The 27,421-nt window shown below is 43.4% G+C and overlaps 1 protein-coding gene across 1 annotated transcript in view; it reads right to left on the minus strand.

The window, feature by feature from the left end:
• rgl2 (ral guanine nucleotide dissociation stimulator-like 2) overlaps positions 1-27,421 on the minus strand; it is a 71,459-nt gene that overhangs the window by 9,768 nt on the left and 34,270 nt on the right. The window contains exons 9-15 of the mRNA XM_080471621.1: positions 24,882-25,097; positions 23,576-23,679; positions 23,009-23,093; positions 5,830-5,886; positions 3,276-3,362; positions 3,124-3,156; positions 1,572-1,693 (exon numbers count right to left, since the gene is read on the minus strand). Of these exons, the coding sequence (XP_080327747.1) occupies positions 1,572-1,693; positions 3,124-3,156; positions 3,276-3,362; positions 5,830-5,886; positions 23,009-23,093; positions 23,576-23,679; positions 24,882-25,097 (704 nt within the window). The remainder of the gene's footprint in view (positions 1-1,571; positions 1,694-3,123; positions 3,157-3,275; positions 3,363-5,829; positions 5,887-23,008; positions 23,094-23,575; positions 23,680-24,881; positions 25,098-27,421) is intronic.

Genomic DNA, 27,421 nt, shown 5'->3' on the forward strand with positions numbered 1-27,421 from the left:
TTCATCTTGTGAAACGTGAGAATAAACCTGTGATTGATTGTGACTGTCACACTATGGTTGTCGCAGACGCTGCGGTTGTTGTGGACGCTTTAGTTGTCGCGTACGCTTTGATTGTTGCGGATACTGCGGTTGTGGTGGATGCTGCGGTATTCACGGACCCAGCGGTTGCCCCGGACGCTTTGGTTGTAAAGGACACTGCGGTTGTCTCGGACTCTTCGGACTCCACGGATTTCGCGGACGCTGCGTTTGCTGCGTAGGCGTTGGTTGTTGCGGCCGCTTTGGTTGTCGTGGTTGCTTTGGTTGTCGTTGACGCTTTGGTTGTCACGGACGCTTTGGTTGTCGTTGACGCTTTGGTTGTCACGGACGCTTTGGTTGTCACGGACGCTTTGGTTGTCGTTGACGCTTTGGTTGTCACGGACGCTTTGGTTGTCGTTGACGCTTTGGTTGTCACGGACGCTTTGGTTGTCGTTGACGCTTTGGTTGTCGTTGACGCTTTGGTTGTCACGGACGCTTTGGTTGTCGCGGACGCTTTGGTTGTCGCGGACGCTTTGGTTGTCGCGGACGCTTTGGTTGTCGCGGACGCTTTGGTTGTCGCGGACGCTTTGGTTGTCGTGGACGCTTTGGTTGTCACGGACGCTTTGGTTGTCGTTGACCCTTTGGTTGTCGTTGACGCTTTGGTTGTCACGGACGCTTTGGTTGTCGTGGACGCTTTGGTTGTCGCGGACGCTTTGGTTGTCATTGACGCTTTGGTTGTCATTGACGCTTTGGTTGTCACGGACGCTTTGGTTGTCGTTGACGCTTTGGTTGTCACGGACGCTTTGGTTGTCACGGACGCTTTGGTTGTCGCGGACGCTTTGGTTGTCGTTGACGCTTTGGTTGTCGCGGACGCTTTGGTTGTCGCGGACGCTGCGGTTGTCGTTGACGCTTTGGTTGTCGCGGACGCTTTGGTTGTCGCGCCGCTGCGGTTGTCGCGCCGCTGTGGTTGTCGCGGGCGCTTTGGTTGTCGCGCCGCTGCGGTTGTCGCGCCGCTGTGGTTGTCGCGGGCGCTTTGGTTGTCGCGCCGCTGCGGTTGTCGCGCCGCTTTGGTTGTCGCGGACGCTTTGGTTGTCGCGGACGCTTTGGTTGTCGCGGACGCTTTGGTTGTCGCGGACGCTGCGGTTGTCGTTGACGCTTTGGTTGTCGCGGACGCTTTGGTTGTCGCGGACGCTGCGGTTGTCACGGACGCTGCGGTTGTCGCGGACGCTGCGGTTGTCGTTGACGCTTTGGTTGTCGCGCCGCTTTGGTTGTCGCGGACGCTTTGGTTCTCGCGGACGCTGCGGTTGTCGTTGACGCTTTGGTTGTCGCGGACGCTTTGGTTGTCGCGCCGCTGCGGTTGTCACGGACGCTTTGGTTGTCACGGACGCTTTGGTTGTCGTTGACGCTTTGGTTGTCACGGACGCTTTGGTTGTCACGGACGCTTTGGTTGTCACGGACGCTTTGGTTGTCGCGCCGCTGCGGTTGTCGTTGACGCTTTGGTTGTCACGGACGCTTTGGTTGTCGCGCCGCTGCGGTTGCTGCAGGTGGATGCTCACCTCTCCTCCTCGCTCAGCGTCGGGATGCAGTGGTACCACTGCACGAAGGCCTCGTCAGCGTAGAAAACACAGTTTTTACAGGAAGACTGCAGCAGTCGGATTTGCGCCAAAACCTCAAACTCCTTTTGACACCAAATACAAATCAAGAGAAAGTTTGAGAGAGAAAACCTGTGAGTTTCTCTCCTCCACATTTCTTCATGATGGCAAAGAGACAACAGGGTGAAAAGCTCCACCTTCTCCCTGGAGGAGGGAAGGTGGAGCAGAATGGTCTGGCCCCGCCCTCCCTCTCTGAGCTGCTCCACCCCTACAGCTCTGCTCGGTGCCTCCGGTCAGCTGATCAGCTCAGAGGGGACAGCCCCCCCCCCACACACACTTTTAAAACTAATCTTAAGACCCATTTTTAGTCTCTGTCTTTTCACCATGTGTGAGGCTCTGCCTGGTTTTAATGTTGGTAATCTTATTTGTTTTACTGTATTTCACTGTTTTTACTCTTCTATTGTAATTTAAAAAAAAATAAATTCTTTAGTCTTTTATTGTGAAGCACTGTTTTAAAGTCCTATATAAATAAAGGTGACTTGATTACAGTTAAATCATCAATATTAGCCACATTTAGCTCCTAAATCAGTTCCATTGTCGACTATAAGCAAACATATAAGATGATATATAAGATGTATTGCTGCAACAAAACAATCTTTCATAAACAAATGTCTGTACTTTCTAGTTTATGTGAGTATGAGAGAAATGATAGTATTTTCTCCAATCATTTGTTTAAATGAAATATTGCAGTTATAAACGATCAACAACCATGTGTAACCACTGACTCCCTCGGTCTTATTTGATCACATTTATAGATGAAATCATGAGTTAAATGGATCTAAAATAAGAGTTTATTTCACTAAATATTCAATGAGAGGACGTCTTCATCCTTCATGTTCATGACAACATTCAAACTTGAGGCAACGACAAAAGAGCCGGATTCCCATTGAATTGATGTTTCCCACATAATAAACTCTTCATTAGATCATGCTGAGCTCTGCTGCTCATCCCACAAATGTAACCCTGTCCAACAGTATGATGCAGCAATGCAACCCTGTCCAACAGTAGGACGCAGCAATGCAACCCTGTCCAACAGTAGGACGCAGCAATGCAACCCTGTCCAACAGTATGATGCAGCAATGCAACCCTGTCCAACAGTATGATGCAGCAATGCAACCCTGTCCAACAGTAGGACGCAGCAATGCAACCCTGTCCAACAGTAGGACGCAGCAATGCAACCCTGTCCAACAGTAGGACGCAGCAATGCAACCCTGTCCAACAGTAGGACGCAGCAATGCAACCCTGTCCAACAGTATGATGCAGCAATGCAACCCTGTCCAACAGTATGATGCAGCAATGCAACCCTGTCCAACAGTAGGACGCAGCAATGCAACCCTGTCCAACAGTAGGACGCAGCAATGCAACGCCGAATCAAAACTGTTTCTGTGCATCGGGTTTTCAGATATTCCTCTTATTCAGACCAACTGATCAAACTAATCGATATTAAAAGACTCACCCGTCTCCTTTTCTCAAAGTTGATGTAGCCGTTCTGTGAAGGAAGTGACAGGAAGTGACAGGAAGTGACAGGAAGTGACAGGAAGTGACAGGAAGTGTTAGCCCGGTCGAAGATTCCGTCCAGCAGAAAACCAAGAAACGAGTTTAACTCACATCCAGACGATCTTTCACGGCCGCGTCCAGCATGGTGAGGTCTGTCAGGAACAGGCCCAGGTACGGCACGGTGCCCTGCGCACTGCCCTGCACACGCAACACGTGAAGAACACAACATGTGAAGAACACGCAACACGTGAAGAATGCAACACGTGAAGAACACGCAACACGTCAAGAATGCAACACGTGAAGAACACGCAACACGTCAAGAATGCAACACGTGAAGAACACGCAACACGTCAAGAACACAACATGTGAAGAACACGCAACACGTGAAGAATGCAACACGTGAAGAACACGCAACACGTCAAGAATGCAACACGTCAAGAATGCAACACATCAAGAATGCAACACGTGAAGAACACGCAACATGTGAAGAATGCAACACGTGAAGAATGCAACACGTGAAGAACACGCAACACGTGAAGAACATGCAACACATGTGAAGAACACGCAACACATGAAGAATGCAACACGTGAAGAATGCAACACGTGAAGAACACGCAACACGTCAAGAATGCAACACGTCAAGAATGCAACACATCAAGAATGCAACACGTGAAGAACACGCAACATGTGAAGAATGCAACACGTGAAGAACACGCAACACGTGAAGAACATGCAACACATGTGAAGAACACGCAACACATGAAGAATGCAACACGTGAAGAACACGCAACATGTGAAGAACAACACGTGAAGAATACAACACGTGAAGAACACAACACGTGAAGAACACGCAACACGTGAAGAACACAACATTTGAAGAACACGCAACATGTGAAGAACACGCAACACAAGTGAAGAACATGCAACACGTCAAGAACGCAACACGTCAAGAATGCAACACGTGAAGAACGCAACACGTGAAGAACACGCAACACATGAAGAATGCAACACGTGAAGAATGCAACACGTGAAGAACATGCAACACGTGAAGAACGCAACACGTCAAGAATGCAACACGTGAAGAACGCAACACGTGAAGAACACGCAACACATGAAGAATGCAACACGTGAAGAATGCAACACGTGAAGAACACGCAACATGTGAAGAACAACACGTGAAGAACACAACACGTGAAGAACACGCAACACATGAAGAACATGCAACACAAGTGAAGGACAACACGTGAAGAACATGCAACACAAGTGAAGAACAACACGTGAAGAACACGCAACACGTGAAGAATGCAACACGTGAAGAACACGCAACACGTCAAGAATGCAACACGTGAAGAATGCAACACGTGAAGAACACGCAACACGTCAAGAATGCAACACGTGAAGAACACGCAACACGTCAAGAATGCAACACGTCAAGAATGCAACACGTCAAGAATGCAACACGTGAAGAACACGCAACATGTGAAGAATGCAACACGTGAAGAACACGCAACACGTGAAGAACATGCAACACATGTGAAGAACACGCAACACATGAAGAATGCAACACGTGAAGAACACGCAACATGTGAAGAACAACACGTGAAGAATACAACACGTGAAGAACACAACACGTGAAGAACACGCAACACGTGCAGAACACAACATTTGAAGAACACGCAACATGTGAAGAACACGCAACACAAGTGAAGAACATGCAACACGTGAAGAACGCAACACGTCAAGAATGCAACACGTGAAGAACGCAACACGTGAAGAACACGCAACACATGAAGAATGCAACACGTCAAGAATGCAACACGTGAAGAACGCAACACGTGAAGAACACGCAACACATGAAGAATGCAACACGTGAAGAACACGCAACATGTGAAGAACAACACGTGAAGAACACAACACGTGAAGAACACGCAACACATGAAGAACATGCAACACAAGTGAAGAACAACACGTGAAGAACACGCAACACGTGAAGAATGCAACATGTGAAGAACATGCAACACAAGTGATGAACATGCAACATGTGAAGAACGCAACACCTGAAGAACACAACACTTGAAGAACGCAACACCTGAAGAACACACAACACGTGGAGAACACATGACAAGTGAAGAACACGCTACATGTGGCGAATAGGCAACACGTGGAGAACATGCAACACTTAGAGAACACACAACATGTGGAGAACAAACAACACGTGGAGAACACACAACACGTGGAAAACATGCAACGCTTAGAGAACACACAACACGTGGAGAACAAACAACACGTGGAGAACACACAGCACGTGGAGAACACACAACACTTGGAGAACACACAACACGTGGACAACACACACCTGGAGAACGCACAACACGTGAACAACACACAACATGTGGAGAACACACAACATGTAAATAACGTATAACACGTAAGGAACATACACTAGGGGAAAAAATTACATATGAAGAACATATAGCACATAAAGAACATTCATTGTGAAGAATATACATGTGAGATTAAGTATCACGTTTAATACAAGTCAAAGATAAACAGGCAGTGAACACACCTTCTGGGTTAGGGTGTGTGTGTGTGTGTGTGTGTGTGTGTGTGTGTGTGTGTGTGTGTGTGTGTGTGTGTGTGTGTGTGTGTCCAGTACTCCACCCACCCTGTTGGCGTGTCGGTGGTGCAGTCTGTCCAGGTTGGCAAACTTTGAGGTTCCCTCCTACGAGACAAAAACCAGGGCATATGTTGAACAGCAGCTCTGACAGGTCAGTCCTGGAAAAGGAGGCGTTTAGAGGGAAGAGACGTAACTGTTGGATGATGTCATTAATGACATTAATGTCATTAATGACATTAATGACATTAATGACATTAATGACATTAATCGAGTGAAATGAACAATCGAGTGAAATGTAGCATTTATTTATATTTCACAAGATCTCTTACGATTGAACAATATACAGACATCCGGAGCATACCGAGAGAATAGAAGACCGAGGTGAAAAACTGAACTCTGACCTGACAATGATAACCGTAACCACCAACGTAACCATAACCAGCATAACCATAACCAACATAACCACAACCACCATAACCAATATAACCATAACCAACGTAACTGTAACCACCATAACCAACGTAACCAGCAAAAGCATAACCGGTGTAATCATAACCAGCATAATCATAACCAGCATAACCATAACCAGTGTAACCCTAACCAGTGTAACCATAACCATCACCAGCGTAACAATAACCAGCGTAACCATGATCAGCGTAATCATAACCAGCGTAACCAATGTAACCATAACCAATATAACCATAACCAGCGTAACCATAACCAGCGTAACCATAATCAGCGTAATCATAACCAGCGTAACCATAACCAATGCAACAATATCAACCATAATCAGCGTAACCATAACACTTACGTTAGTTTGGGTTATGTTAAATTAGTTTGGTTACATTAAGTTAGTTCTGGTTACGTTAAGTTAGGTTTAGGGTGAGCAGCAGAAATGTGACTCTGGACCGAGACTGCAGGTCTAACACTCAAAGAGTGTAGTATTAATACGTCCTCTGTCACTATAATACTTCCTCTGTCGCAATAACACTTCCTCTGTCGCAATAATACTTCCTCTGTAGCTATAATACTTCCTCTGTCGCTATAATACTTCCTCTGTAGCTATAATACTTCCTCTCTCACGACAATACTTCCTCTGCCGCTATATTACTTCCTCTGTTGCAACAATACTTCCTCTGTCGCAATAACACTTCATCTATTGCAACAATACTTCCTCTGTCGCAACAATACTTCCTCTGCCGCTATATTACTTCCTCTGTCGCAACAATACTTCCTCTGTCACAATAACACTTCATCTATTGCAACAATACTTCCTCTGTCGCAATAACACTTCCTCTGTCGCTATAATACTTCCTCTGTCGCAATAATACTTCATCTATTGCAACAATACTTCCTCTGTCGCAACAATACTTCCTCTGCCGCTATATTACTTCCTCTGTCGCAACAATACTTCCTCTGTCACAATAACACTTCATCTATTGCAACAATACTTCCTCTGTCGCAATAACACTTCCTCTGTAGCTATAATACTTCCTCTGTAGCTATAATACTTCCTCTGTCGCTATAATACTTCCTCTCTCATGACAATACTTCCTCTGCCGCTATATTACTTCCTCTGTTGCAACAATACTTCCTCTGTCGCAATAACACTTCATCTATTGCAACAATACTTCCTCTGTCGCAACAATACTTCCTCTGCCGCTATATTACTTCCTCTGTCGCAACAGTACTTCCTCTGTCACAATAACACTTCATCTATTGCAACAATACTTCCTCTGTCACAATAACACTTCATCTATTGCAACAATACTTCCTCTGTCGCAATAACACTTCCTCTGTCGCTATAATACTTCCTCTGTCGCTACAATACTTCCTCTCTCACGACAATACTTCCTCTGCCGCTATAATACTTCCTCTGTCGCTACAATACTTCTTCTTTCACTACAATACTTTCTCTCTCACGACAATACTTCCTCTCCCGCTATAATACTTCCTCTGTCGCTATAATACTTCCTCTGTCACTATAATACTTCCTCTGTCACTATAATACTTCCTCTGTTGCTATAATACTTCCACTGTCGCAATAACACTTCCTCTGTCACTATAATACTTCCTCTGTCACTATAATACTTCCTCTGTCGCTACAATACTTCTTCTTTCACTACAATACTTCCTCTGCCGCTATAATACTTCCTCTGTCGCTACAATACTTCTTCTTTCACTACAATACTTCCTCTGTCGCAATAATACTTCCTCTGTCGCTATAATACTTCCTCTGTCGCAATAACACTTCATCTATTGCAACAATACTTCCTCTGTCGCAACAATACTTCCTCTGCCGCTATATTACTTCCTCTGTCTCTATAATACTTCCTCTGTCGCAATAATACTTCATCTATTGCAACAATACTTCCTCTGTCGCAACAATACTTCCTCTGCCGCTATAATACTTCCTCTGTCGCTACAATACTTCTTCTTTCACTACAATACTTTCTCTCTCACGACAATACTTCCTCTCCCGCTATAATACTTCCACTGTCGCTATAATACTTCCTCTGTCACTATAATACTTCCTCTGTTGCTATAATACTTCCTCTGTCACTATAATACTTCATCTGTTGCTACAATACTCCCTGTCGCTACAATACTTCCTCTGTCGCTACAATACTTCTTCTTTCACTGCAATACTTCCTCTCTCACGACAATACTTCCTCTCCCGCTATAATACTTCCTCTGTCGCTATAATACTTCCTCTGTCACTATAATACTTCCTCTGTTGCTATAATACTTCCACTGTCGCAATAACACTTCCTCTGTCACTATAATACTTCCTCTGTCACTATAATACTTCCTCTGTCACTATAATACTTCCTCTGTCGCTACAATACTTCTTCTTTCACTACAATACTTCCTCTGCCACTATAATACTTCCTCTGTCGCTACAATACTTCTTCTTTCACTACAATACTTCCTCTGTCGCAATAATACTTCCTCTGTCGCTATAATACTTCCTCTGTTGCAACAATACTTCCTCTGTCGCAATAACACTTCATCTATTGCAACAATACTTCCTCTGTCGCAACAATACTTCCTCTGCCGCTATATTACTTCCTCTGTCGCTATAATACTTCCTCTGTCGCAATAATACTTCATCTATTGCAACAATACTTCCTCTGTCGCAACAATACTTCCTCTGCCGCTATATTACTTCCTCTGTCGCTATAATACTTCCTCTGTCGCAATAACACTTCATCTATTGCAACAATACTTCCTCTGTCGCAACAATACTTCCTCTGCCGCTATATTACTTCCTCTGTCGCAACAATACTTCCTCTGTCACAATAACACTTCATCTATTGCAACAATACTTCCTCTGTCGCTATAATACTTCCTCTGTCGCAATAATACTTCCTCTGTCGCTATAATACTTCCTCTGTTGCAACAATACTTCCTCTGTCGCAATAACACTTCATCTATTGCAACAATACTTCCTCTGTCGCAACAATACTTCCTCTGCCGCTATATTACTTCCTCTGTCGCTATAATACTTCCTCTGTCGCAATAATACTTCATCTATTGCAACAATACTTCCTCTGTCGCAACAATACTTCCTCTGCCGCTATATTACTTCCTCTGTCGCAACAATACTTCCTCTGTCGCTATAATACTTCCTCTGTCGCAATAATACTTCATCTATTGCAACAATACTTCCTCTGTCGCAACAATACTTCCTCTGTCGCAATAACACTTCCTCTGTCGCTATAATACTTCCTCTGTCGCAATAATACTTCATCTATTGCAACAATACTTCCTCTGTCGCAACAATACTTCCTCTGCCGCTATATTACTTCCTCTGTCGCAACAATACTTCCTCTGCCGCTATATTACTTCCTCTGTCGCAACAATACTTCCTCTGTCGCAACAATACTTCCTCTGCCGCTATATTACTTCCTCTGTCGCTATAATACTTCCTCTGTCGCAATAACACTTCCTCTGTAGCTATAATACTTCCTCTGTAGCTATAATACTTCCTCTGTCGCTATAATACTTCCTCTCTCACGACAATACTTCCTCTGTCACTATATTACTTCCTCTGTTGCAACAATACTTCCTCTGTCGCAATAACACTTCATCTATTGCAACAATACTTCCTCTGTCGCAATAACACTTCCTCTGTAGCTATAATACTTCCTCTGTAGCTATAATACTTCCTCTGTCGCTATAATACTTCCTCTCTCATGACAATACTTCCTCTGCCGCTATATTACTTCCTCTGTTGCAACAATACTTCCTCTGTCGCAATAACACTTCATCTATTGCAACAATACTTCCTCTGTCGCAACAATACTTCCTCTGCCGCTATATTACTTCCTCTGTCGCAACAGTACTTCCTCTGTCACAATAACACTTCATCTATTGCAACAATACTTCCTCTGTCGCAATAACACTTCCTCTGTCGCTATAATACTTCCTCTGTCACTACAATACTTCCTCTCTCACGACAATACTTCCTCTGCCGCTATAATACTTCCTCTGTCGCTACAATACTTCTTCTTTCACTACAATACTTTCTCTCTCACGACAATACTTCCTCTCCCGCTATAATACTTCCTCTGTCGCTATAATACTTCCTCTGTCACTATAATACTTCCTCTGTCACTATAATACTTCCTCTGTTGCTATAATACTTCCACTGTCGCAATAACACTTCCTCTGTCACTATAATACTTCCTCTGTCACTATAATACTTCCTCTGTCACTATAATACTTCCTCTGTCGCTACAATACTTCTTCTTTCACTACAATACTTCCTCTGCCGCTATAATACTTCCTCTGTCGCTACAATACTTCTTCTTTCACTACAATACTTCCTCTGTCGCAATAATACTTCCTCTGTCGCTATAATACTTCCTCTGTTGCAACAATACTTCCTCTGTCGCAATAACACTTCATCTATTGCAACAATACTTCCTCTGTCGCAACAATACTTCCTCTGCCGCTATATTACTTCCTCTGTCTCTATAATACTTCCTCTGTCGCAATAATACTTCATCTATTGCAACAATACTTCCTCTGTCGCAACAATACTTCCTCTGCCGCTATAATACTTCCTCTGTCGCTACAATACTTCTTCTTTCACTACAATACTTTCTCTCTCACGACAATACTTCCTCTCCCGCTATAATACTTCCTCTGTCGCTATAATACTTCCTCTGTCACTATAATACTTCCTCTGTTGCTATAATACTTCCTCTGTCGCTATAATACTTCCTCTGTTGCAACAATACTTCCTCTGTCGCAATAACACTTCATCTATTGCAACAATACTTCCTCTGTCACAATAACACTTCATCTATTGCAACAATACTTCCTCTGTCGCAATAACACTTCCTCTGTCGCTATAATACTTCCTCTGTCACTATAATACTTCCTCTGTTGCTATAATACTTCCACTGTCGCAATAACACTTCCTCTGTCACTATAATACTTCGTCTGTCACTATAATACTTCCTCTGTCACTATAATACTTCCTCTGTCGCTACAATACTTCTTCTTTCACTACAATACTTCCTCTGCCACTATAATACTTCCTCTGTCGCTACAATACTTCTTCTTTCACTACAATACTTCCTCTGTCGCAATAATACTTCCTCTGTCGCTATAATACTTCCTCTGTTGCAACAATACTTCCTCTGTCGCAATAACACTTCATCTATTGCAACAATACTTCCTCTGTCGCAACAATACTTCCTCTGCCGCTATATTACTTCCTCTGTCTCTATAATACTTCCTCTGTCGCAATAATACTTCATCTATTGCAACAATACTTCCTCTGTCGCAACAATACTTCCTCTGCCGCTATATTACTTCCTCTGTCGCAACAATACTTCCTCTGTCACAATAACACTTCATCTATTGCAACAATACTTCCTCTGTCGCTATAATACTTCCTCTGTCGCAATAATACTTCCTCTGTCGCTATAATACTTCCTCTGTTGCAACAATACTTCCTCTGTCGCAATAACACTTCATCTATTGCAACAATACTTCCTCTGTCGCAACAATACTTCCTCTGCCGCTATATTACTTCCTCTGTCGCTATAATACTTCCTCTGTCGCAACAATACTTCATCTATTGCAACAATACTTCCTCTGTCGCAACAATACTTCCTCTGCCGCTATATTACTTCCTCTGTCGCAACAATACTTCCTCTGTCACAATAACACTTCATCTATTGCAACAATACTTCCTCTGTCGCTATAATACTTCCTCTGTCGCAATAATACTTCATCTATTGCAACAATACTTCCTCTGTCGCAACAATACTTCCTCTGTCGCAATAACACTTCCTCTGTCGCTATAATACTTCCTCTGTCGCAATAATACTTCATCTATTGCAACAATACTTCCTCTGTCGCAACAATACTTCCTCTGCCGCTATATTACTTCCTCTGTCGCAACAATACTTCCTCTGCCGCTATATTACTTCCTCTGTCGCAACAATACTTCCTCTGTCGCAACAATACTTCCTCTGCCGCTATATTACTTCCTCTGTCGCTATAATACTTCCTCTGTCGCAATAACACTTCCTCTGTAGCTATAATACTTCCTCTGTAGCTATAATACTTCCTCTGTCGCTATAATACTTCCTCTCTCACGACAATACTTCCTCTGTCACTATATTACTTCCTCTGTTGCAACAATACTTCCTCTGTCGCAATAACACTTCATCTATTGCAACAATACTTCCTCTGTCGCAATAACACTTCCTCTGTAGCTATAATACTTCCTCTGTAGCTATAATACTTCCTCTGTCGCTATAATACTTCCTCTCTCATGACAATACTTCCTCTGCCGCTATATTACTTCCTCTGTTGCAACAATACTTCCTCTGTCGCAATAACACTTCATCTATTGCAACAATACTTCCTCTGTCGCAACAATACTTCCTCTGCCGCTATATTACTTCCTCTGTCGCAACAGTACTTCCTCTGTCACAATAACACTTCATCTATTGCAACAATACTTCCTCTGTCACAATAACACTTCATCTATTGCAACAATACTTCCTCTGTCGCAATAACACTTCCTCTGTCGCTATAATACTTCCTCTGTCGCTACAATACTTCCTCTCTCACGACAATACTTCCTCTGCCGCTATAATACTTCCTCTGTCGCTACAATACTTCTTCTTTCACTACAATACTTTCTCTCTCACGACAATACTTCCTCTCCCGCTATAATACTTCCTCTGTCGCTATAATACTTCCTCTGTCACTATAATACTTCCTCTGTCACTATAATACTTCCTCTGTTGCTATAATACTTCCACTGTCGCAATAACACTTCCTCTGTCGCAATAACACTTCCTCTGTCGCTATAATACTTCCTCTGTCGCAATAATACTTCATCTATTGCAACAATACTTCCTCTGTCGCAACAATACTTCCTCTGCCGCTATAATACTTCCTCTGTCGCTACAATACTTCTTCTTTCACTACAATACTTTCTCTCTCACGACAATACTTCCTCTCCCGCTATAATACTTCCTCTGTCGCTATAATACTTCCTCTGTCACTATAATACTTCCTCTGTTGCTATAATACTTCCTCTGTCACTATAATACTTCATCTGTTGCTACAATACTCCCTGTCGCTACAATACTTCCTCTGTCGCTACAATACTTCTTCTTTCACTGCAATACTTCCTCTCTCACGACAATACTTCCTCTCCCGCTATAATACTTCCTCTGTCGCTATAATACTTCCTCTGTCACTATAATACTTCCTCTGTTGCTATAATACTTCCACTGTCGCAATAACACTTCCTCTGTCACTATAATACTTCCTCTGTCACTATAATACTTCCTCTGTCACTATAATACTTCCTCTGTCGCTACAATACTTCTTCTTTCACTACAATACTTCCTCTGCCACTATAATACTTCCTCTGTCGCTACAATACTTCTTCTTTCACTACAATACTTCCTCTGTCGCAATAATACTTCCTCTGTCGCTATAATACTTCCTCTGTTGCAACAATACTTCCTCTGTCGCAATAACACTTCATCTATTGCAACAATACTTCCTCTGTCGCAACAATACTTCCTCTGCCGCTATATTACTTCCTCTGTCGCTATAATACTTCCTCTGTCGCAATAATACTTCATCTATTGCAACAATACTTCCTCTGTCGCAACAATACTTCCTCTGCCGCTATATTACTTCCTCTGTCGCTATAATACTTCCTCTGTCGCAATAACACTTCATCTATTGCAACAATACTTCCTCTGTCGCAACAATACTTCCTCTGCCGCTATATTACTTCCTCTGTCGCAACAATACTTCCTCTGTCACAATAACACTTCATCTATTGCAACAATACTTCCTCTGTCGCTATAATACTTCCTCTGTCGCAATAATACTTCCTCTGTCGCTATAATACTTCCTCTGTTGCAACAATACTTCCTCTGTCGCAATAACACTTCATCTATTGCAACAATACTTCCTCTGTCGCAACAATACTTCCTCTGCCGCTATATTACTTCCTCTGTCGCAACAATACTTCCTCTGTCACAATAACACTTCATCTATTGCAACAATACTTCCTCTGTCGCTATAATACTTCCTCTGTCGCAATAATACTTCATCTATTGCAACAATACTTCCTCTGTCGCAACAATACTTCCTCTGTCGCAATAACACTTCCTCTGTCGCTATAATACTTCCTCTGTCGCAATAATACTTCATCTATTGCAACAATACTTCCTCTGTCGCAACAATACTTCCTCTGCCGCTATATTACTTCCTCTGTCGCAACAATACTTCCTCTGCCGCTATATTACTTCCTCTGTCGCAACAATACTTCCTCTGTCGCAACAATACTTCCTCTGCCGCTATATTACTTCCTCTGTCGCTATAATACTTCCTCTGTCGCAATAACACTTCCTCTGTAGCTATAATACTTCCTCTGTAGCTATAATACTTCCTCTGTCGCTATAATACTTCCTCTCTCACGACAATACTTCCTCTGTCACTATATTACTTCCTCTGTTGCAACAATACTTCCTCTGTCGCAATAACACTTCATCTATTGCAACAATACTTCCTCTGTCGCAATAACACTTCCTCTGTAGCTATAATACTTCCTCTGTAGCTATAATACTTCCTCTGTCGCTATAATACTTCCTCTCTCATGACAATACTTCCTCTGCCGCTATATTACTTCCTCTGTTGCAACAATACTTCCTCTGTCGCAATAACACTTCATCTATTGCAACAATACTTCCTCTGTCGCAACAATACTTCCTCTGCCGCTATATTACTTCCTCTGTCGCAACAGTACTTCCTCTGTCACAATAACACTTCATCTATTGCAACAATACTTCCTCTGTCGCAATAACACTTCCTCTGTCGCTATAATACTTCCTCTGTCACTACAATACTTCCTCTCTCACGACAATACTTCCTCTGCCGCTATAATACTTCCTCTGTCGCTACAATACTTCTTCTTTCACTACAATACTTTCTCTCTCACGACAATACTTCCTCTCCCGCTATAATACTTCCTCTGTCGCTATAATACTTCCTCTGTCACTATAATACTTCCTCTGTCACTATAATACTTCCTCTGTTGCTATAATACTTCCACTGTCGCAATAACACTTCCTCTGTCACTATAATACTTCCTCTGTCACTATAATACTTCCTCTGTCACTATAATACTTCCTCTGTCGCTACAATACTTCTTCTTTCACTACAATACTTCCTCTGCTGCTATAATACTTCCTCTGTCGCTACAATACTTCTTCTTTCACTACAATACTTCCTCTGTCGCAATAATACTTCCTCTGTCGCTATAATACTTCCTCTGTTGCAACAATACTTCCTCTGTCGCAATAACACTTCATCTATTGCAACAATACTTCCTCTGTCGCAACAATACTTCCTCTGCCGCTATATTACTTCCTCTGTCTCTATAATACTTCCTCTGTCGCAATAATACTTCATCTATTGCAACAATACTTCCTCTGTCGCAACAATACTTCCTCTGCCGCTATAATACTTCCTCTGTCGCTACAATACTTCTTCTTTCACTACAATACTTTCTCTCTCACGACAATACTTCCTCTCCCGCTATAATACTTCCTCTGTCGCTATAATACTTCCTCTGTCACTATAATACTTCCTCTGTTGCTATAATACTTCCTCTGTCGCTATAATACTTCCTCTGTTGCAACAATACTTCCTCTGTCGCAATAACACTTCATCTATTGCAACAATACTTCATCTATTGCAACAATACTTCCTCTGTCACAATAACACTTCATCTATTGCAACAATACTTCCTCTGTCGCAATAACACTTCCTCTGTCGCTATAATACTTCCTCTGTCACTATAATACTTCCTCTGTTGCTATAATACTTCCACTGTCGCAATAACACTTCCTCTGTCACTATAATACTTCCTCTGTCACTATAATACTTCCTCTGTCACTATAATACTTCCTCTGTCGCTACAATACTTCTTCTTTCACTACAATACTTCCTCTGCCACTATAATACTTCCTCTGTCGCTACAATACTTCTTCTTTCACTACAATACTTCCTCTGTCGCAATAATACTTCCTCTGTCGCTATAATACTTCCTCTGTTGCAACAATACTTCCTCTGTCGCAATAACACTTCATCTATTGCAACAATACTTCCTCTGTCGCAACAATACTTCCTCTGCCGCTATATTACTTCCTCTGTCTCTATAATACTTCCTCTGTCGCAATAATACTTCATCTATTGCAACAATACTTCCTCTGTCGCAACAATACTTCCTCTGCCGCTATATTACTTCCTCTGTCGCAACAATACTTCCTCTGTCACAATAACACTTCATCTATTGCAACAATACTTCCTCTGTCGCTATAATACTTCCTCTGTCGCAATAATACTTCCTCTGTCGCTATAATACTTCCTCTGTTGCAACAATACTTCCTCTGTCGCAATAACACTTCATCTATTGCAACAATACTTCCTCTGTCGCAACAATACTTCCTCTGCCGCTATATTACTTCCTCTGTCGCTATAATACTTCCTCTGTCGCAACAATACTTCATCTATTGCAACAATACTTCCTCTGTCGCAACAATACTTCCTCTGCCGCTATATTACTTCCTCTGTCGCAACAATACTTCCTCTGTCACAATAACACTTCATCTATTGCAACAATACTTCCTCTGTCGCTATAATACTTCCTCTGTCGCAATAATACTTCATCTATTGCAACAATACTTCCTCTGTCGCAACAATACTTCCTCTGTCGCAATAACACTTCCTCTGTCGCTATAATACTTCCTCTGTCGCAATAATACTTCATCTATTGCAACAATACTTCCTCTGTCGCAACAATACTTCCTCTGCCGCTATATTACTTCCTCTGTCGCAACAATACTTCCTCTGCCGCTATATTACTTCCTCTGTCGCAACAATACTTCCTCTGTCGCAACAATACTTCCTCTGCCGCTATATTACTTCCTCTGTCGCTATAATACTTCCTCTGTCGCAATAACACTTCCTCTGTAGCTATAATACTTCCTCTGTAGCTATAATACTTCCTCTGTCGCTATAATACTTCCTCTCTCACGACAATACTTCCTCTGTCACTATATTACTTCCTCTGTTGCAACAATACTTCCTCTGTCGCAATAACACTTCATCTATTGCAACAATACTTCCTCTGTCGCAATAACACTTCCTCTGTAGCTATAATACTTCCTCTGTAGCTATAATACTTCCTCTGTCGCTATAATACTTCCTCTCTCATGACAATACTTCCTCTGTAGCTATAATACTTCCTCTGTCGCTATAATACTTCCTCTCTCATGACAATACTTCCTCTGCCGCTATATTACTTCCTCTGTTGCAACAATACTTCCTCTGTCGCAATAACACTTCATCTATTGCAACAATACTTCCTCTGTCGCAACAATACTTCCTCTGCCGCTATATTACTTCCTCTGTCGCAACAGTACTTCCTCTGTCACAATAACACTTCATCTATTGCAACAATACTTCCTCTGTCACAATAACACTTCATCTATTGCAACAATACTTCCTCTGTCGCAATAACACTTCCTCTGTCGCTATAATACTTCCTCTGTCGCTACAATACTTCCTCTCTCACGACAATACTTCCTCTGCCGCTATAATACTTCCTCTGTCGCTACAATACTTCTTCTTTCACTACAATACTTTCTCTCTCACGACAATACTTCCTCTCCCGCTATAATACTTCCTCTGTCGCTATAATACTTCCTCTGTCACTATAATACTTCCTCTGTCACTATAATACTTCCTCTGTTGCTATAATACTTCCACTGTCGCAATAACACTTCCTCTGTCACTATAATACTTCCTCTGTCACTATAATACTTCCTCTGTCACTATAATACTTCCTCTGTCGCTACAATACTTCTTCTTTCACTACAATACTTCCTCTGCCGCTATAATACTTCCTCTGTCGCTACAATACTTCTTCTTTCACTACAATACTTCCTCTGTCGCAATAATACTTCCTCTGTCGCTATAATACTTCCTCTGTCGCTACAATACTTCCTCTCTCACGACAATACTTCCTCTGCCGCTATAATACTTCCTCTGTCGCTACAATACTTCTTCTTTCACTACAATACTTTCTCTCTCACGACAATACTTCCTCTCCCGCTATAATACTTCCTCTGTCGCTATAATACTTCCTCTGTCACTATAATACTTCCTCTGTCGCTACAATACTTCTTCTTTCACTACAATACTTCCTCTGCCGCTATAATACTTCCTCTGTCGCTACAATACTTCTTCTTTCACTACAATACTTCCTATGTCGCAATAATACTTCCTCTGTCGCTATAATACTTCCTCTGTCGCTACAATACTTCTTCTTTCACTACAATACTTTCTCTCTCACGACAATACTTCCTCTCCCGCTATAATACTTCCTCTGTCGCTACAATACTTCTTCTTTCACTACAATACTTCCTCTGTCGCAATAATACTTCCTCTGTCGCTATAATACTTCCTCTGTTGCAACAATACTTCCTCTGTCGCAATAACACTTCATCTATTGCAACAATACTTCCTCTGTCGCAACAATACTTCCTCTGCCGCTATATTACTTCCTCTGTCTCTATAATACTTCCTCTGTCGCAATAATACTTCATCTATTGCAACAATACTTCCTCTGTCGCAACAATACTTCCTCTGCCGCTATAATACTTCCTCTGTCGCTACAATACTTCTTCTTTCACTACAATACTTTCTCTCTCACGACAATACTTCCTCTCCCGCTATAATACTTCCTCTGTCGCTATAATACTTCCTCTGTCACTATAATACTTCCTCTGTTGCTATAATACTTCCTCTGTCACTATAATACTTCATCTGTTGCTACAATACTCCCTGTCGCTACAATACTTCCTCTGTCGCTACAATACTTCTTCTTTCACTGCAATACTTCCTCTCTCACGACAATACTTCCTCTCCCGCTATAATACTTCCTCTGTCGCTATAATACTTCCTCTGTCACTATAATACTTCCTCTGTTGCTATAATACTTCCACTGTCGCAATAACACTTCCTCTGTCACTATAATACTTCCTCTGTCACTATAATACTTCCTCTGTCACTATAATACTTCCTCTGTCGCTACAATACTTCTTCTTTCACTACAATACTTCCTCTGCCGCTATAATACTTCCTCTGTCGCTACAATACTTCTTCTTTCACTACAATACTTCCTCTGTCGCAATAATACTTCCTCTGTCGCTATAATACTTCCTCTGTTGCAACAATACTTCCTCTGTCGCAATAACACTTCATCTATTGCAACAATACTTCCTCTGTCGCAACAATACTTCCTCTGCCGCTATATTACTTCCTCTGTCTCTATAATACTTCCTCTGTCGCAATAATACTTCATCTATTGCAACAATACTTCCTCTGTCGCAACAATACTTCCTCTGCCGCTATATTACTTCCTCTGTCGCAACAATACTTCCTCTGTCACAATAACACTTCATCTATTGCAACAATACTTCCTCTGTCGCTATAATACTTCCTCTGTCGCAATAATACTTCATCTATTGCAACAATACTTCCTCTGTCGCAACAATACTTCCTCTGTCGCAATAACACTTCCTCTGTCGCTATAATACTTCCTCTGTCGCAATAATACTTCATCTATTGCAACAATACTTCCTCTGTCGCAACAATACTTCCTCTGCCGCTATATTACTTCCTCTGTCGCAACAATACTTCCTCTGCCGCTATATTACTTCCTCTGTCGCAACAATACTTCCTCTGTCGCAACAATACTTCCTCTGCCGCTATATTACTTCCTCTGTCGCTATAATACTTCCTCTGTCGCAATAACACTTCCTCTGTAGCTATAATACTTCCTCTGTAGCTATAATACTTCCTCTGTCGCTATAATACTTCCTCTCTCACGACAATACTTCCTCTGCCGCTATATTACTTCCTCTGTTGCAACAATACTTCCTCTGTCGCAATAACACTTCATCTATTGCAACAATACTTCCTCTGTCGCAACAATACTTCCTCTGCCGCTATATTACTTCCTCTGTCGCAACAGTACTTCCTCTGTCACAATAACACTTCATCTATTGCAACAATACTTCCTCTGTCGCAATAACACTTCCTCTGTCGCTACAATACTTCCTCTCTCACGACAATACTTCCTCTGTTGCTACAATACTTCTTCTTTCACTACAATACTTCCTCTGTCGCAATAATACTTCCTCTGTCGCTATAATACTTCCTCTCTCACGACAATACTTCCTCTGCCGCTATATTACTTCCTCTGTTGCAACAATACTTCCTCTGTCGCAATAACACTTCATCTATTGCAACAATACTTCCTCTGTCACAATAACACTTCATCTATTGCAACAATACTTCCTCTGTCGCAATAACACTTCCTCTGTCGCTATAATACTTCCTCTGTCGCAATAATACTTCCTCTGTAGCTATAATACTTCCTCTGTAGCTATAATACTTCCTCTGTCGCTATAATACTTCCTCTCTCACGACAATACTTCCTCTGCCGCTATATTACTTCCTCTGTTGCAACAATACTTCCTCTGTCGCAATAACACTTCATCTATTGCAACAATACTTCCTCTGTCGCAACAATACTTCCTCTGCCGCTATATTACTTCCTCTGTCGCAACAGTACTTCCTCTGTCACAATAACACTTCATCTATTGCAACAATACTTCCTCTGTCGCAATAACACTTCCTCTGTCGCTATAATACTTCCTCTGTCGCTACAATACTTCCTCTCTCACGACAATACTTCCTCTGCCGCTATAATACTTCCTCTGTCGCTACAATACTTCTTCTTTCACTACAATACTTCCTCTCTCACGACAATACTTCCTCTCCCGCTATAATACTTCCTCTGTCGCTATAATACTTTCTCTGTCGCTATAATAGTTCCTCTGTCACTATAATACTTCCTCTGTTGCTATAATACTTCCTCTGTCGCAATAACACTTCCTCTGTCACTATAATACTTCCTCTGTCACTATAATACTTCATCTGTTGCTACAATACTCCCTGTCGCTACAATACTTCCTCTGTCGCTACAATACTTCTTCTTTCACTACAATACTTCCTCTGCCGCTATAATACTTCCTCTGTTGCTAAAATACTTCCTCTTCCTCCCTCCCCCCTCCTCCCTCCTCCCTCAACCTTTTTCTCTCTCTTCTCTTCTCTCTCTCTTTGAGCGTTCCCCCCCGGTCGTGTACAGCAGCCATGCCATCTTCTGACGGAGGAGGCAACAGGAGGAGACTCCAGGTCTCTCCCTGTTGCAAGACCAAAATCTGTTCTGACTCCGAAGGCTCTAGATCACATCATATTGTTGGCCCAAGCTGCCGAACAGGACAAGGGCGAAAATAAATAAATAAATAAATAAATAAATAAATAAATACTTCCTCTTTCACTATAATACTTCCTCTGTTACTACAGTACTTCCTCTGTTGCTATAATACTTCCTGTTGCTACAATACTTCCTCTTTCACTATATTACTTCCTCTGTTGCTACAATACTTCCTCCGTTGCTACAATACTTACTCTGTTGCTACAATACTTCCTCCGTTGCTACAATACTTACTCTGTTGCTACAATACTTACTCTGTTGCAACAATACTTCCTCTGTCGCAATAACACTTCCTTTGTCGCTATAATACTTCATCTCTCAATACAATACTTCCTCTGTCGCTATAATACTTCGTCTCTCAATACAATACTTCCTCTGTCGCTATAATACTTCTTCTTTCACTACGATACTTCCTCTCTCACGACAATACTTCCTCTGCCGCTATAATACTTCCTCTGTTGCTACAATACTTCCTCTGTCACTATATTACTTCCTCTGTTGCTACAATACTTCCTCTGTTGCTAGAGTACTTCCTTTGTCGCAATAACACTTCCTCTGTCGCTATAATACTTCCTCTGTTGCAACAATACTTCCTCTGTCACTATAATACTTCCTCTGTCGCTACAGTACTTCTTCCTTCAGTGCAATACTTCCTCCTTTGCGGCAATACTTCCTCCTACAGTGCAATACTTCTTCCTTCAGTACAACACTTCCTCCTTCAGTACAACACTTCCTCCTTCAGTATAATACTTCATCCTTCAGTGCATTACTTCCTCCTTCAGTACAATACGTCTTCCTTCGCTACATTACTTCCTCCATCAGTGCAATACTTCCTCCTTCAGTATAATACTTCCTCCATCAGTGCAATACTTCCTCCTTCAGTATAATAATTCCTCCTTCAGTACAATACTACCTCCTTCAGTATAATACTTCATCCTTCACTACAATACTTCCTCCTTTGCTACAATACTTCCTCCTACAGTGCAATACTTCTTCCTTCACTACAATACTTCCTCCTTCACTACAATACTTCCTCCTACAGTGCAATACTTCTTCCTTCACTACAATACTTCATCCTTCACTACAATACTTCCTCCTTCAGAATAATACTTCGTCCTTCACTACCATACTTCCTCCTTTGATACACACATCCTCCTTCAGTGCAATACTTCCTCCTTCAGTGTAATACTTCTTCCTTCACTACAATACTTCCTCCTTTGCTATAATACTTCCTCCTACAGTGTAATACTTCTTCCTTCACTACAATACTTCCTCGGTTGCTATAATACTTCCTCCTTCAGTACACTACTCCCTCACCTCCTTCAGGAGCTCCCGGCTCTGGGAGTAGTTGTCCTTGTCGGAGAAGATCTCCGAAAGTTCTTCGTATTTCCTCAGTGCATCTCTAGAAAACAATAAAACAGAGATGTGTATTAGTACTGTACTGTGTTACTGTATTACTGTGGTACAGTGGTACTAACCCTAACCCTGGTCCAGTGACACACAGTAGGTGTTTGTGACAGAGTGAGGCAGTAGATGTGTATTACAGAGTGAGACAGTTGTTACAGAGTGAGACAGTAGTGACAGAGTGAGACAGTAGATGTGTATTACAGAGTGAGACAGTTGTTACAGAGTGAGACGGTAGGTGTTTGTTACAGAGTGAGACAGTAGGTGTTTGTTACAGAGTGAGACAGTAGTGACAGAGTGAGACAGTTGTTACAGAGTGAGACAGTAGTGACATAGTGATACAGTTGTTACAGAGTGAGACAGTTGTTACAGAGTGAGACGGTAGGTGTTTGTTACAGAGTGAGACAGTAGTGACATAGTGAGACAGTAGTGACATAGTGAGACAGTAGTGACAGAGTGAGAGGTGACTCAGATCCAGACCTGTGGGTTTCCTGCCACGTCCTCCTCAGCCGGTGGATCGAGTTACTCTGCAGGGCCGACACGATGGCGTACAGCGACGAGAAGTTCTTTCTGGCTCTGCACTCCTGTTGAATGAACACACACACACACACACACACACACACACACACACACACACACACACACACACACACACACACACACACACACACACAGTGTAACGGAGGGCCGGGCTGCTATTGAGTTACACCATCACTCTCATCCTGAATAATAGAGGCTGATGAAGAGCAGGATGACGGTGTGTACTCTACTGTAGTGTACTGTACTGTACTCCTCGCACTGTACTGCACTGTATGGCACGGCATCGTACTGTACCGTACCACATCGTATCATATCGTACCGTTTTGTACTGTATCGTAGCATATCGTATTGTATTGTACTGTGCTCTACCAAACCGCTTCATACTGTACTGTATTGTACTGTATTGTACTGTATTGTACCGCATGCTACCATACTGTACTGTATTGTACTGTATTGTACCGCATGCTACCGTATTGTACTGTATCGTAGCATATCATATCGTATCGTATCATATCGTTGCGTAGCAAAGCATAGTCTACCGTACTGTATCGTACTGTATCGTACTGTACTGTATCGTACTGTACTGTACCGCACTGTATCGTACCGTACTGTATCGTACTGTACTGTACCGTACTGTACCGCACTGTACTGTACCGTACTGTATCGTACCGTACTGTACCGTACTGTACTGTACTGTACCGTACTGTATCATACTGTACTGTACCGTACTGTACCGTACTGTACTGTACTGTATCGTACTGTACTGTACCGTACTGTACCGTACTGTACTGTACTGTACCGTACTGTACCGTACTGTACTGTACCGTACTGTATCGTACCGTACTGTACTGTACCGTACTGTACCGTACTGTACTGTACCGTACTGTATCGTACCGTACTGTACCGTACTGTACCGTACTGTACTGTACCGTACTGTACCGTACTGTACTGTACCGTACTGTATCGTACCGTACTGTACCGTACTGTACCGTACCGTACTGTACCGTACTGTACTGTACCGTACTGTATCGTACCGTACTGTACCGTACTGTACTGTACCGTACTGTATCGTACCGTACTGTACCGTACTGTACTGTACCGTATCGTACTGTACCGTACTGTATCATATTGTACGGTACTCAAGGGTTATTTTAGGAAAATGTTTTTCATCCTGGAAACAAAGTTGTTAAATCAGGTGACTGAAGGGTGTCCTGAGGCCGTGTGACGGTGGTTTTGTTCCACTGACCTCGGCCACACTGATCCACTGCTCCAGCAGTCGCGCTCGCCGCTCACTGCGCAGGTCTGGACGCCAAAGGCATGTCGCCAACACGGCGTTGGCCAGCTTGTTGAACTGACGTACGGTGGCCCGGACGGACCAGCAGACACCCTCCCTGCCCTTCTTGTCCCTCTGAGACCACAACGACCCCAGACAGTGGTACGGCACCAGACGGACAAACAGCTCCTGAAACAGCACAGACAGTGGTACGGCACCAGATGGACAAACAGCTCCTGAACCAGCACAGACAGTGGTACGGCACCAGACGGACAAACAGCTCCTGAACCAGCACAGACAGTGGTACGGCACCAGACGGACAAACAGCTCCTGAACCAGCACAGACAGTGGTACGGCACCAGACGGACAAACAGCTCCTGAACCAGCACAGACAGTGGTACGGCACCAGACGGACAAACAGCTCCTGAACCAGATGTTGGGATCTGACAGGACCAGAGAAAGTTGGTTCATTTCTAATGAAAAACAATCTTCATTTGTCCCTGAGCATCTCACCGCAGGGAGTCCTGTTGCCACTGCAGCCCCATGCATGCCCCCCCCCCCCACTGTTCAAAGGCGACTGACTGCCCCCGTGCACTCAGCCAGTCCCTGATTGGTGGAGGCTCCCAGGATTCCACACCTTGGAATGCCCCCACCTCACTAAAAGCCTTTTGGAGAGCTTCTCTAGGGGGCTTTGCTCCTCCTCTTCAACGGAGGAGGAGGGTTGCTGGAAGCAGGTCACCCTCTTCTGACAGACCCCCAGGGTCCAGGACCTTCCCTCAGATCCAGAGACCAGCACCCAGCATCAACCAGGGAAGACCAACCAGTTCCTCCAGTACGAGACCAGGGAACGACACCTCACAGAACCTCTTTGTGCTTTTTCCTCAACAAGCAGGAAAACCAGCACAGACCTGAGAGACCAGATCCTCTGGTCTGGACAAGGGAACAACCAGGAGGCTGCAAAGGAAGACTCTCCTGAACCATCACCTTGGTCTTCTTCTCCTCCTGAACCATCAGCATGTTCTCCTCCTCCTCCTCTTCCTCCTGAACCATCAGCATGTTCTCCTCCTCCTCCTGAACCATCACCATGTTCTCCTCCTCTTCCTCCTGAACCATCAGCATGTTCTCCTCCTCCTCCTGAACCATCACCATGTTCTTCTCCTCCTCCTCCTCCTCCTCCTGAACCATCACCATGTTCTCCTCCTCCTCCTGAACCATCACCATGTTCTCCTCCTCCTCCTGAACCATCACCATGTTCTCCTCCTCCTTCTGAACCATCACCATGTTCTCCTCCTCCTCTTGAACCATCAACATGTTCTTCTCCTCCTCCTGAACCATCAACATGTTCTCCTCCTCCTCCTGAACCATCACCATGTTCTCCTCCTCCTTCTGAACCATCACCATGTTCTCCTCCTCCTCCTTCTGAACCATCAACATGTTCTCCTCCTCCTCCTGAACCATCACCATGTTCTCCTCCTCCTTCTGAACCATCACCATGTTCTCCTCCTCCTCTTGAACCATCAACATGTTCTTCTCCTCCTCCTGAACCATCAACATGTTCTCCTCCTCCTCCTGAACCATCACCATGTTCTCCTCCTCCTTCTGAACCATCACCACGTTCTCCTCGTCCTCCTTCTGAACAATCACCATGTTCTCCTCCTCCTTCTGAACCATCACCATGTTCTCCTCCTCCTCCTGAACCATCAACATGTTCTCCTCCTCCTGAACAATCAGCATGTTCTCCTCCTCCTCCTCCTTCTGAACCATCACCATGTTCTCCTCCTCCTCCTTCTGAACCATCAACATGTTCTCCTCCTCCTCCTCCTGAACCATCACCATGTTCTCCTCCTCCTCCTCCTTCTGAACCATCACCATGTTCTCCTCCTCCTCCTGAACCATCACCATGTTCTCCTCCTCCTCCTGAACCATCAACATGTTCTTCTCCTCCTCCTCCTGAACCATCACCATGTTCTCCTCCTCCTTCTGAACCATCACCATGTTCTCCTCCTCCTCCTGAACCATCACCATGTTCTCCTCCTCCTCCTTCTGAACCATCACCATGTTCTTCTCCTCCTCCTGAACCATCAACATGTTCTCCTCTTCCTCCTGACCCATCCCCTTGTTCTCCTCCTCCTCCTCCTTCTGAACCATCACCATGTTCTCCTCCTCCTCCTTCTGAACCATCAACATGTTCTCCTCCTCCTCCTGAACCATCACCATGTTCTCCTCCTCCTCCTGAACAATCACCATGTTCTCCTCCTCCTCCTCCTTCTGAACCATCACCATGTTCTCCTCCTCCTCCTGAACCATCAACATGTTCTCCTCCTCCTGAACCATCAGCATGTTCTCCTCCTCCTCCTCCTTCTGAACCATCACCATGTTCTCCTCCTCCTCCTTCTGAACCATCAACATGTTCTCCTCCTCCTCCTGAACCATCACCATGTTCTCCTCCTCCTCCTGAACCATCACCATGTTCTCCTCCTCCTCCTCCTCCTTCTGAACCATCACCATGTTCT

Source organism: Lipophrys pholis (assembly GCF_963383615.2).
Source record: "Lipophrys pholis genome assembly, chromosome: 9".
Taxonomy (NCBI): Eukaryota; Metazoa; Chordata; class Actinopteri; order Blenniiformes; family Blenniidae; genus Lipophrys; species Lipophrys pholis.